The 12,163-nt window shown below is 34.9% G+C and overlaps 2 protein-coding genes across 2 annotated transcripts; both read left to right on the plus strand.

The window, feature by feature from the left end:
• The first annotated feature begins 721 nt into the window (after positions 1-721).
• LOC104819977 (NADPH--cytochrome P450 reductase 2-like) lies at positions 722-5,095 on the plus strand. Its single transcript, XM_010550317.1, has 18 exons — positions 722-1,195; positions 1,287-1,346; positions 1,453-1,529; positions 1,620-1,677; positions 1,765-1,848; positions 1,947-1,983; positions 2,127-2,196; positions 2,302-2,493; positions 2,591-2,683; positions 2,796-3,021; positions 3,138-3,221; positions 3,320-3,471; positions 3,573-3,669; positions 3,795-3,944; positions 4,033-4,110; positions 4,202-4,324; positions 4,428-4,541; positions 4,734-5,095. Exons 1-18 carry the CDS (start codon positions 827-829, stop codon positions 4,812-4,814), a joined length of 2,145 nt encoding a protein of 714 aa, XP_010548619.1. The 5' UTR covers positions 722-826; the 3' UTR covers positions 4,815-5,095.
• A 5,586-nt stretch (positions 5,096-10,681) lies between these two features.
• LOC104819978 lies at positions 10,682-11,773 on the plus strand. Its single transcript, XM_010550318.2, has one exon. The coding sequence runs from the start codon at positions 10,731-10,733 to the stop codon at positions 11,577-11,579; it is 849 nt and encodes a 282-aa protein (XP_010548620.1). The 5' UTR covers positions 10,682-10,730; the 3' UTR covers positions 11,580-11,773.
• The last annotated feature ends 390 nt before the right edge of the window (positions 11,774-12,163 follow it).

Here is a 12,163-nt window from a genome sequence, read left to right on the forward strand (position 1 = left end):
ATTAGTAAAATTACTACTCGATGGACAGTTTCTCGAAACAGTATTTTTATTTTTCAAAGAAAAATCATCAAAAAATCTAATCTTATCAAATTTTTTCAAAACGAAAACTAAACTTTGTTTTTTTTATCAAATAAAACTCTAATTTTATTTTTCAATAAAAAATAATTATGAATTTTATAATCGTTGTCATTTTTAAATTCAAATACTGACATATCATACTAATATCCTATATAATAAATCAACATTTTTATTATATTTATACCTCATCATCTATATATATCGATATTGATATATCACGTCACGTCAATGATATATTTAAAAATAATAACTGTTATAAAGTTTAGATTTATTTATAATTCAAAAATTAAATTGAATTTTTAATTGATAAAAATAAAATTTAGATTTTTATTTTCTAAAAATTAACAAGTTTAATTTTTTTTTAGATTTTCCCATTTTTAAATGATGGCCGAAACGAAACTGTGTGCATGTGTCATATCTGCACCAAAAATAAATCTATGTTACGTGGTAATAACATATGCATATTTGAACCACAAGATCTTGTTGTTGTGACCAAATGGGATGGAAAAGACACACGTGGCAATTATGCTTAACCATGGTTAAACCAAGGCGTGTTAGGTGGGTTGAGCTGACCGGTCTGGTTTGGTGGGCGCTCCGTCCCTTCCCTTCCCTCCATATTTATATTTCTCCATCTCTCCTCTCTCATTCTCAGGAGTCCGAGTCTCACCTAAAAAAACAAATCAACAGAGAGAGAAGGAGATCCTCCTGCTTGGTCTTCCTCATCCGCTGAGCTTACCTACTCCAATCCATGGCGTCTTCTTCTCCGTTGGGCTCCGTGAAGATTTCGCCCTTCGATCTCATGTCGGCGATCATTAAGGGCAAGTCGGGGGTCGCCGACTCGGCCAACGCCTCCGCATACGAGTCCTTCGCCGCCGAGTTCTCCGCCATTCTCTTCGAGAACAAGGATTTCAAGGCGCTTCTCACCACCTCTGTCGCCGTCCTCATCGGCTGCGTCATCGTGCTCGTGTGGCGGAGATCCGGCGGCAACAAGCCCAAGCTCGTTGAGCCTCCGAAGCCGTTAGTAATCAAGCGTCGCGAGGAGGAGGTCGACGACGGGAGAAAGAAGGTCACTATCTTCTTCGGCACTCAGACAGGAACCGCGGAAGGATTTGCTAAGGTGCGTGGACTTGTCTTTTCCATTTGAGCTGTGTGCTTACTACTACTACTGTGATTCGAATTTTTGTAATTGTTTATTTTTGAAACAACAGGCACTTGCCGAGGAAGCTAGGGCGAGATATGAGAAGGCCAGATTCAAAATCGTTGATTTGGTACGTACCAACAAAACTTTCGGAGAGCTTTGAGCTTGATTTTCATTATTTGTGGTAAATTCGCTTCTATTATTTTGTTTCGCGATCTGATTCGGGGTGTTTACAGGAAGATTATGCTGCGGATGATGATGAGTACGCGGAGAAATTGAAGAAGGAAAAACTCGCTTTCTTCTTCTTGGCCACGTTAGTATTATTAGCTGATTTTTCCGTCTTCCTGTAACTTTTTGGCGTTTAGCTTTTCTGGGCTCATTTGGTTTTACGAATCGGGTGCAGATACGGGGATGGTGAGCCTACAGATAATGCAGCGAGATTCTATAAATGGTTCACAGAGGTCAGTCTTCTTGTTGGATTTGCTTGAAAGAGGGTGGCTTTAGGTTTGGATATCTAGGTTCCTTAGAGGTTTGATCTGGTTTTACAGGGGGATGACAAGGGAGAATTGCTCAAGGACATGAAATACGGAGTCTTTGGGTTGGGCAACAGACAGTATGAGCATTTCAACAAGGTAGTAGATGAGATGTCTACAATGAGTTTGCCTTATGATTCTCTGTTTCGTTCTAAAGTCCAATATTCTAAACGTTTCCTTCTCAAATATGTATACAGATCGCCAAGGTAGTAGATGAGATGCTTGCTGAACAAGGTACGCCCAAATCTTCAACCCTTTTTTTGACCCTGCTCTGACATTGAAAGAGCTATCGGTATCATATTTGAATCAGTAGCTTGTTTGATGTCTATGATTCGAAGCCCGAATTGTTGCCAATAATTTCCTGAATGCTTCGACAGGTGCCGAGCGTCTTGCACCTGTGGGTCTCGGAGATGATGACCAATGTATCGAGGATGACTTCACTGCATGGTATTAGCTGATTCAGATTGTTCTCTTCTGTTCCCTCTTAGTTTTAAGTATTGTTCTTGATCTGAACGTCGATATTCTTTTGGATCTTTCTCTTACCTTTTTCAGGCGTGAATCGTTATGGCCGGAGTTGGATAAGTTGCTTAGGGATGAGGGTGATGTAGCTGTTACTACACCTTACACCGCAGCTGTGTTGGAATACAGAGTTTCCGTTTATGACTCTGAAGATGGAAAACTGGAGGAGAAGAACTTGGCCAATGGGAATGGGCATACTGTTTATGATGCTCAACATCCATACAGGTACTTCCGCAATAAGGCCTTTTTTTAGTCATTTTTCTTGTCATATATATCGTCTGATGATCCTGATCTGAATTGTGCTTTGTTTTTCCGTTTAAAGGGCTAATGTTTCTGTAAAGAAGGAGCTTCATACTACCGAGTCTGACCGTTCTTGCACCCATTTGGAATTGGACATCGCTGGGACAGGACTCTCGTGAGTTCTACTCCTCTTCTTTGTTTCATTGTGCTTACCTTCATATTGTCTTAAGAATGTTGCTGATGGTAGAATAACTTGTATCGTATGTTTGTGACATCTTGTCTCTCAGGTATGAAGCCGGAGATCATGTTGGTGTGTACAGTCAGAACTCAAGCGAAACTGTGGAGGAAGCACTTAGGTTACTGGGTATGTCAGGCGATATTTATTTCGCCCTCCATACCGAAAAAGAGGACGGAACACCGATCACTGGCAGTGCACTTCCTCCTCCATTCCCGCCTTGCTCTTTGAGGACAGCCCTGACTCGTTACACATGTCTTCTGAGTTCTCCGAAGAAGGTTTGATCCCTTGTCTGATCTCTTCGGGTGCTTGTTGGTTTACCCGTATTGTCTTATCCACCTGATTCTCTCCAAGTGTTCGAATTGCTTCTTATTCACATGCTTGTTACCTGCAGTCTGCATTACTTGCTTTGGCCGCTAATGCTTCTGATCCAACCGAAGCTGAGAGATTAAGACACCTTGCATCACCTGCTGGGAAGGTTGTGGCCGAGTTTGTTTGTTTAACTTTTTTTGTTTGTTCATGCGATTTCCTTTCAATTCTCTCTAAATGCTTAACTAAATGCCCTTTCAACGACAGGACGAGTACGCGAAATGGATAGTGGAAAGTCAGAGAAGTCTCCTCGAGGTGATGGCTGAGTTTCCTTCAGCCAAGCCTCCCCTCGGTGTATTCTTTGCTGCCGTTGCTCCGAGGTTGCAGCCTAGGTTCTATTCGATCTCTTCATCTCCAAAGTGAGTATTATGGATTCGTTTCTGTTAACGATTTAATTTCTTCAAGAATATTTTCTCTTGAGCTCTCATGTAAAAAACCCATTTGCCTTCCATGTTTGCAGGATCGCACCGTCAAGAATTCATGTCACATGTGCTCTGGTTCTCGATAAGATGCCAACTGGAAGGATTCACAAGGGCGTTTGCTCGACTTGGATGAAGGTATAAATCCTTGATATAGTCCGTATTTTCATAGCAAAGCCATCAGGGTTTTGCTTATCGTTCTTTTCAATGCAGTGTCTCTTTTTTCCGTGTATTCTGATGAATCTTCGCTTTCATGAACACAGAATGCTGTGCCATTGGAGAAAAGCGAGAACTGCTGCTGGGCGCCCATTTTTGTGAGGCAGTCCAACTTCAAACTTCCTTCAGATGCTAATGTACCAATCATCATGATCGGTCCTGGGACTGGGTTGGCTCCCTTCAGGGGTTTTCTTCAGGTGGGATTCGTCGTGTTCCTAGTCCCGATCCAGCGTTTTCATCTCTTGATTAATCGAGGCTAACCCATTTTTCCTGCTATGTTCTCAGGAAAGACTTGCCCTGAAAGAGTCCGGGGTTGAACTCGGACCATCCATTCTCTTCTTTGGTTGCAGAAACCGTAGGATGGTGAGTCATCTTTCAAAACTGAAATCTCTATACGATGTTGAAGCTTATCTTTGTCCGGTTCCGAACTCAGAAAAATCTTATAAAATGGCAGGATTTCATATACGAGGACGAGCTCCAGAGATTCGTCGAGAGTGGTGCTCTCTCAGAGCTCGTTGTTGCATTCTCGCGCGAAGGACCCACCAAAGAATACGTCCAGCACAAGATGATTGACAAGGTATAATCTCGGGTCTACTCTATTATACTAACACATCTCGAGAAACACTCTTCTCCCGAAATCTCAGGTTCATTACAAAACTGATTCATCGAAAATGTTATAGGCCTCGGACATCTGGAACATGATTTCTCAGGGAGCGTATCTATACGTATGTGGTGACGCCAAAGGCATGGCAAGAGATGTTCATCGAGCACTCCACACTATAGTTCAAGAACAGGTAACATTTCCAATCGTTGTAGTCAAGAACCGTCAAAAACCCGAGATACTTTTTATGGTTATTGTCGGGTAGCATTTGTAGGGTTTGTACCGAGTGGTGCCGGCCCTTGCAGAAGTTACAATCATCATCGATGACACGATTTCTGACACTGACAAGTTCATGTTTCTGTCTGGTTGGAATGTTGTGTTGTAGGGTTCTATGGACGGCTCTAAAGCAGAGAGCTTTGTCAAGAATCTGCAGACGAGTGGAAGATATCTTCGTGATGTTTGGTAATATCAAGCATTTTTACAACACACTGAGGCATTATACAAAGAAAAAACCAAAACGTCGAAGGAAAAGCTCCTCCCGTTTCTTTCTTTTATAAGCTTTAGTAATCCTTTTTTCCCATATATTTTTGTTTATATATTTTGAGAGAAGTTCATATTTAGCTTTGTTATTATTATTTTAATTATTATAGTTATGCAAGTATATTGTATGTGCCCTTTTGTATAAGACTGCAAAGAGGACATATCTTGTGTCCCCTTTTTCTGGAATGCCAAGTGTATTTCTGTATATTTTTGTCATAACCTCCCAATGTTCATAAAATTTCGGTTTAATTTGGTTAGTTTTGTTCCATTTTGTAAATAATGAACCAAATTCTTTAGACGTTTCACGTCCAACTGAAGACAAATGGTTATAGAGTTTACAAATTTTAAAATATGATTCGAATTATTATTTAGATGTATTACAAAATTTGTAAACTCTATAATCAATTATACAATTAAAGGTCAACACTTCATTTAAAACCATTGAAAAATCAAAGAAAAAAAAAATCAAAACTGCAATAATGGGAGAACAAGAAAAGGAAGAAATAATAATAATGGGCAAAAAAAAAAAACGAAAAAGCAAAGATGGAAAGTCTCTAGTTGGTTCGGAAGTGCTCTTCGGTGGTTGAGAATTTTATTTTATTTAACCCCCCAAAAAAAGAAGGGGAGATGGGTAGGTGAGGGAAGAACGTAGGTGAGGGACATTATGAAAAGCACGTGAATCATAATATATATATATATATATCAATCGGTGCAATTAAAAGTTGGTGGGGCGATTACAACGACACCAACAATTTAATAGTTATATCATTTTATCATATAATTTCCTTCTTAGAGAAAAAATAAAATGAAATAAAACCCGTGGTTTAAAAAAAATAAAGTCTCGAAACTACTCGATGATTGTGAGTGGGTGTCTAACCCAAGAGAATCGGTTTAAGTCGGTTTGATATCGATATTAATTCATTCATTTTGTTTAAATATATTTTAAATTCTCTAAATTTAGTACGTATTTCAATAACTTGACTAATTTCACAAAGAACTTCTTTAATTCCGCTTTCTTTCTCTTTTGAATCCAACAATATAAATTTCATATTATTTTGTACGTGGAAAATAGCCACTGGACCATAGAAATTCTATTCAAATCATCTAATTAAAACAAGTATTTAATAATTCATTTAAAAATAAACTAGATCTATATACAGATATAATATAACACCGAATTTATTATCTATAGCAAACAAATTATTGAAAATATTTGACGTTTTAAGTTAGTTATTTTATATTTGTCAAAAAAAGATAAAAAAAATCAGGTATACCTATATTTTTATTGATAAAAATAATATTATCATTAATAATTTATTAGAATTTAGTAGGGATAAATTAAAAATTTTTTTATGAAAAAAATTAAAATATCCATTCTGTTAGTGCATTTTTCTCGCGTATTAGAATTACGAAGGACGTTGAATTTACATACAAATAACGTCATATTGAGAAAAAAATCATCGAATATATATGCGTAGATGATGCCACATCTGTCTGTCCAAAATGATTTTCATAATTTTTTTTGTCAAGCGAAGGTCAGTCCACATACGGGACCAAATAAATAAATAAAAAGAAGTTATTGTCTGATTTTTTTTTATTTAATTATTGAACGGCACTAAAAAGAGGCATGTATGTACCGTCAAATCTAATCAAAAGCTAGAAATAATTAACTTGTTATATTTAGAGAAAATCGGATATTATTATTAATATAAAAATTGGTAAAAAAAATTCTAGATAAATACAGAAAATTTAAAATTTTATAAAAAAAAATACACGATTTTTTCTTAACTTAAACACTAAAATCTAAAATTTTAAAAAATTCTCAAAAATTAATATATCATACTGATATTTGAAAATAATTTAAAAGTTTAGAATTTATTTTTATTATTTTTAAAAAGTTAAGATTTAATATAGACGGTCGTAAGAGTCCATGTATTTATTTAAAATTTTAAATTTTATACCGAAAAGACTTGATGAAAAATGTAGAAAACAAAACACGAGTTTGTATGGTACGAATATAATTTATTTTACTTGATCTTGAAAAATTCATGGGGAATAAATTGAATTCAAAAGCTTTCAATTCTCTTCATTTTGTGCATGTACGATCAAATGTTTGTCTAAAAATCATTTTGACATCTACTATTCAACTATATTTAGAGGTGTGAATTTAAATTTATTTAAAACGAATTGATTCATTTTGGTCTCTACTCATTAGATTCGTTTTAAAAAAGAGTCAAATTTTTTTTGATTCAACTCGATTCCTCTATTTTACGAGTTAAACGAATCGGTTCGAAAAAAAATAATATAATATTTTTTATTTATATTATAAAAAATATCAAATAAATGATACTTTAATATAAATTGAAAACATTAAACTCAAGTATACCGAAGAAGGTATATATACATACAGTCAATAAAAAATAAATAAAAAAATTTAACTCGTGAACTAACTCCTGATTCATCGAGTTGGCTCGCCAGAACTCGAGGCTGTGTCAAGCTGGCTCGTGTACAAATGTCGACTCAACTCGTTAAAAAAAATGAGGCAATAACGACATTTACAAATGCACAAGTATTGTTTTGCCTTCAATGTCTTTATTATATTCAAATTCGCGTGTATATATTTTGGTTCGGTCGATTGAAAACGTTTGGCATTGTTCAAATATTTTGTAGGTGGGACATTATAACAAAAGTACTTGACGTGTGTATATATATATATGTATGGGTTACATAATCGCATACGAATATATGAACATAAGGCAAAGCCTTGTCAAATTGTAATATACTATGCATAATGAATATAGAAGCTAACATGGCACAAAAAAGATAGTAACGAGAAAAAGAAAATTAAGATTCAAGATTCGGCTTACATTGATATCATTTCAAGGGGGGAAAAGATAGTAATTTTTTTTTTGGTAATCGGATGTCATGAGTCGAACCGTAAACCAATCGATATCGATAACAAGTTATGTGATTAGAATATTCACCATTCTCCCCAACTTGAGGTTCGAACTCGGGGTGTCATATACATTTGTATTTCCATTTTATCAGTTGAATTAAGCAAGTTGGGTAAAAGATAGTAATATTGACCCAACAGTTGGTGGCCCATTGGTTGAGAGGTGACAAAATCATCCTCGAGGTCATGGGCTCGATTCCATTGGTGGGGAGGGATGTAATTTCTGGATCAAAATGGTCCATATACAAAGGTTGGTCTCGGACCTAGGGTGGATGTAGTCGGGTCGAAGGCCCGGGGAACCATCCTGGTTATAAAAAAAAAGATAGTAATATTGAATGGTACCAAAAAAAAATTTCTAATCATTCTTTCTAGATAATATTTACATATGTCATAGTATATCCTTAATATATAAATTTTCCATTTAAGGTCGACGATAGCGGTTTTGATTAAGAATAGTTTCGGGTTTACCGGTTTAGACCGGTAAGGGCCATCACATTCTCATCGTATATACGTAAAGATTTGCTGTATACTATCTTATAAACGAAAAAATACATATACAGGTAGAGTTTTTATTTTATAAAAAAAATATTTTCAGATCTAAGCCCTAATATCTTTCTTATCTAAATCATAATATTTTATATATTTGGTGTATATTCTAATACCTTTCAAATTGGGCGAAGACAGAGCCACGACTGTGCTTCTGCTCTTGGGCTTATTTTATAAATATGTAATCTTTAAGGCCCAATTATTGATAAACTCGGCCCAACTATAATTATTATTGGCCCAATTTCCCTGGTTGGAAACATAATGATTTGTTTATTTTTTGAATAAAAGGTACGGAAATTCTATCTACAAAGACTACAATACAAGATATTAGATAACTATTGATATATATATATATATATATATAAAGATAAATTGGCTAAGTTGTATGTACCCTTTACGAGGTATATGGCAAAAGGGTTGAATGAATTACAGGTTTCTTTTTTTTTTTTTTAAAAGAAGAAGTTCAATAATTTTGTTGGCTTTGACGTTGCAGTAAATTTATTCGACCGCTTTTTCCAATATATAAATTGATCATTTAGAATTTTTTTTAATAAGGATTCTAAACGCAAATGTATGCAGACAACAATTATCAAGATAATTTTAGAACACTCTTCAACTACATAAATAGATATGATAATAATATACTTTGTATCATAGTTGTCTTTTAGTGAATACAATTGGAATATATACATTTAATTTTCAAAGGATAAGGTTTTTCTCTTTGAAAATTACGAACCTAATTTTATAATAATAATAATAATAATAATAATAATAATAATAATAATAATAATAATATTTATTTTTCATACAAAATCTCCCTTAAATTTGAGATGATTCTCTTTTGTACCATAAAAAAACAAAGATAGGGGTAGAGTTGTGAAACAAAAAGAAAAGGAATTAAAAAGGTTATGGATAGCTAACAATTTTTTTTTTGTTGAAATAAAAACGTAAAATGACATATCATTGTAATAAATTTATTACTAATTAATCAGCCTAATCATTTTATCTGTTTAGATAATAGTGTAACATTTTCTCAAAAAAAATATCAAACTTAGAGGGCAAGCATAAGTAAACCTATTAATTATGACTTTGTGTCTTGGGGCATAAGTTGAAAAAAAGATCATATTCATCCTCTCCTTGCTTTCCTTTACGTTTCCACCTTTTTTTTTGGGTTAATGGTGAAATTTCAATTTCTCAAAGCAGATATATATTTCCGATTTCAGATACGACTCTATTCGGTTATTTTTTAATATCGATATTTATATTTTTAAAAATTATATTTATTTGGTTTTTATATTGAATTATCTTTTTCTATATAAAAATAATTGTTTTTTAAAAATGTTTATTCAGTTTTTTTTTGTTTAATATTAAGATCGTTCAATTTTTTTTGGTTTAAGATCGGATTTAATTTTTTTGTTTTTAAAAAAAATGTGTCTATACATTTTGTATATCGATTTCGATTCAAATATGTTAATGTATTATTCAATTCAAACCTATTCGAATTTATTTTATTTAACCGATATCTAAACCCTAAACCAGTGGCAGACCCAAGAACTTTTTATAGTGGGGACATTCATAAAAAAATTATATATAAAAATTAGCCAAATTTAATAAATGAAAAAAAAGAAGTGAGAGAGTTGAAAGTGGGAGCCACATTCAATAGTTAATGGGTCATTATTCTCTTTTTATTAAAATTTGTAAAATTTTTAACTTAAAGTTTTTTAAAAATTTTGACTATGGGCCTAAACCCTAATATCTAAAAAGATATTGGAGACGTCGTATTCTACAATCTAAAGGAAATACACGGGAAATTATTTTACTAAAGAAATCAATGATACACACGTATATATATATATATATATATATAAACAATTTAAACCAAATTATATCTATTGATTTTAAAATTCTATCTAACCCAAAGATTTTTAAGCGTTTAGATTGTTGTTATATTAACACATTTATTGCATCAAAATATCTATGAATTTAGATTACTATTATATATATATATATATGTATGTATAATATATATGCTATATAAATGGTAAATGTACTTTAATCCGATCAACAGAATGGACCTTCTATTGAGTATAATTTTGTGGAGTACACGTAATGTTTTCTTTTTACCATTTTATGCCATATATATTATAAGGATATATGCTGCACGCAATATTATATGTATATATGTGTTAATACATAGAACCATTTAAATAATATGTTGGACCCACCCCTTACAAAGGTCGTGTATATAAATATATGGGAACAAAATCTTAATGCTTTCAAAATCCTCGTTCCCCCACTCCTCTCTCTCTCTCTCTCTCTCTCTCTCTCTAAGAATAAAAATCCATGGAAACTTCAGGAAATAAAGAGGAAAAACCATGTCAGTGTAAGCAAGAAGACGAAGAACAAGAACATGCACTTCAACAAACTCTCGTAGAAGAAGAAGAAGAGGAAGAAGAAGCGCTGTCTCTTCGAGACCTTCCCCTCAACTCCGACCAAACCTCCGCCACCGCCACGTCAGCATCCGACCATCAAGATCCGGTGTCGGAGCTTTTCGAGTTCCTCGGTTTCGCCACGTGCGACGTATCTCCGGCGGAAAACATCATTTTCCGCGGCAAACTCATTCCCTTGAATGACCAGAATAACCTCCGTCCCGACAACAGCCGCGAAGTCCGTACGAACCCTAGCCCTCGTATTCGCGTACGGTCCGAGTCATTATCCGCGTTACAGGGCGATAAGCTCAGCCGGTCGAGTAGCGTACCACGAGTCATCAGAAACTGCCGTTCTTTGGATTGCCGCAAGCTTACTTGCGTCACAAGCAACGAGAAATTCTCCACACTAGAACATGATCGCAAGTTTCCGGAGAAGGGTTCCCCGCCGGAAATGCCCAAGTTTGCGGCAGCTCCGGCGAAGAATTCTGAAACGGGGTCGTTTGGTGGGAAAACTATTAGGCCGAGATGGTACGTGTTCATGTTTGGAATGGTTAAGTTCCCACCGGCGATTGAGCTAAGGGACATCAAGATTCGTCAGACTCGCCGGAATATTCCTCCGGTGATGTTTCCGTCTTCCGGAGATCGGATCTCCGGCAAGTCTTCGCCGTCTTCGGCATCGTCTTGGAGGTTTCTCAAGGCTTTGAGCTGCAAGGAGCCCACGAGCGCAGCTGCAACCGCGCCGTTTTGGGTGCCTAATGCGTGAAGTGAAGTGAAACGGCGTCTCTTCTTAAGTTAAATTACTGAAGTACCCTCTCTGTTCCACATCCAAGAGAAGGATACGATTGTCATTGCACTTAGTTATATATATATATATATATGTTGATGGAAAAGTTGCAGATTTTTTGTCGGACGAAGAATTCTAATATCTCAAAAGAATTTGATAGTTTAAGACTGTGATTCAGCGTCTTGCAACTTCCTTCACTTGCATTTATTATTGCAATTACATGATTTATATTTATGGGGAAATGTTTTACTTTCCATTATTATTATTTTTATATAAATTTAATTTCGTTAGGTGGTGGGAGAAATGAATGATGACCACAAGAGGCACGAGACAGGCATGAAAAATTTAACGTCACTCACATTTATTATGGTTTCTTTTCAATGATGATTATAAATTATATAATTGATTGTAGATATATCATATGGTCTGTCATATCATTTATTTATTTCTGGATTCAAATAATATATATGGGGTGGGATATTGGATAAATGGTAATGGTACGTTCTACCCAGACTATGACTATGACTATGACTATGACACTCTCTACCTATGCTATGTACCCA

This window comes from Tarenaya hassleriana, unplaced genomic scaffold (genome assembly GCF_000463585.1).
Source record: "Tarenaya hassleriana unplaced genomic scaffold, ASM46358v1 Cleome3, whole genome shotgun sequence".
In the NCBI taxonomy this organism is placed as follows: Eukaryota; Viridiplantae; Streptophyta; class Magnoliopsida; order Brassicales; family Cleomaceae; genus Tarenaya; species Tarenaya hassleriana.

Coding starts and splice junctions, on each gene's coding strand:
- LOC104819978 (XM_010550318.2), top strand. CDS start 10,731: ATGGAAACTTCAGGAAATAAAGAGGAAAAACCATGTCAGTGTAAGCAA.
- LOC104819977 (XM_010550317.1), top strand. CDS start 827: ATGGCGTCTTCTTCTCCGTTGGGCTCCGTGAAGATTTCGCCCTTCGAT. Junction 2,684..2,795: donor ATCGCTGGGACAGGACTCTC/GTGAGTTCTACT, acceptor CTTGTCTCTCAG/GTATGAAGCCGGAGATCATG. Junction 3,472..3,572: donor TCGATCTCTTCATCTCCAAA/GTGAGTATTATG, acceptor CCATGTTTGCAG/GATCGCACCGTCAAGAATTC.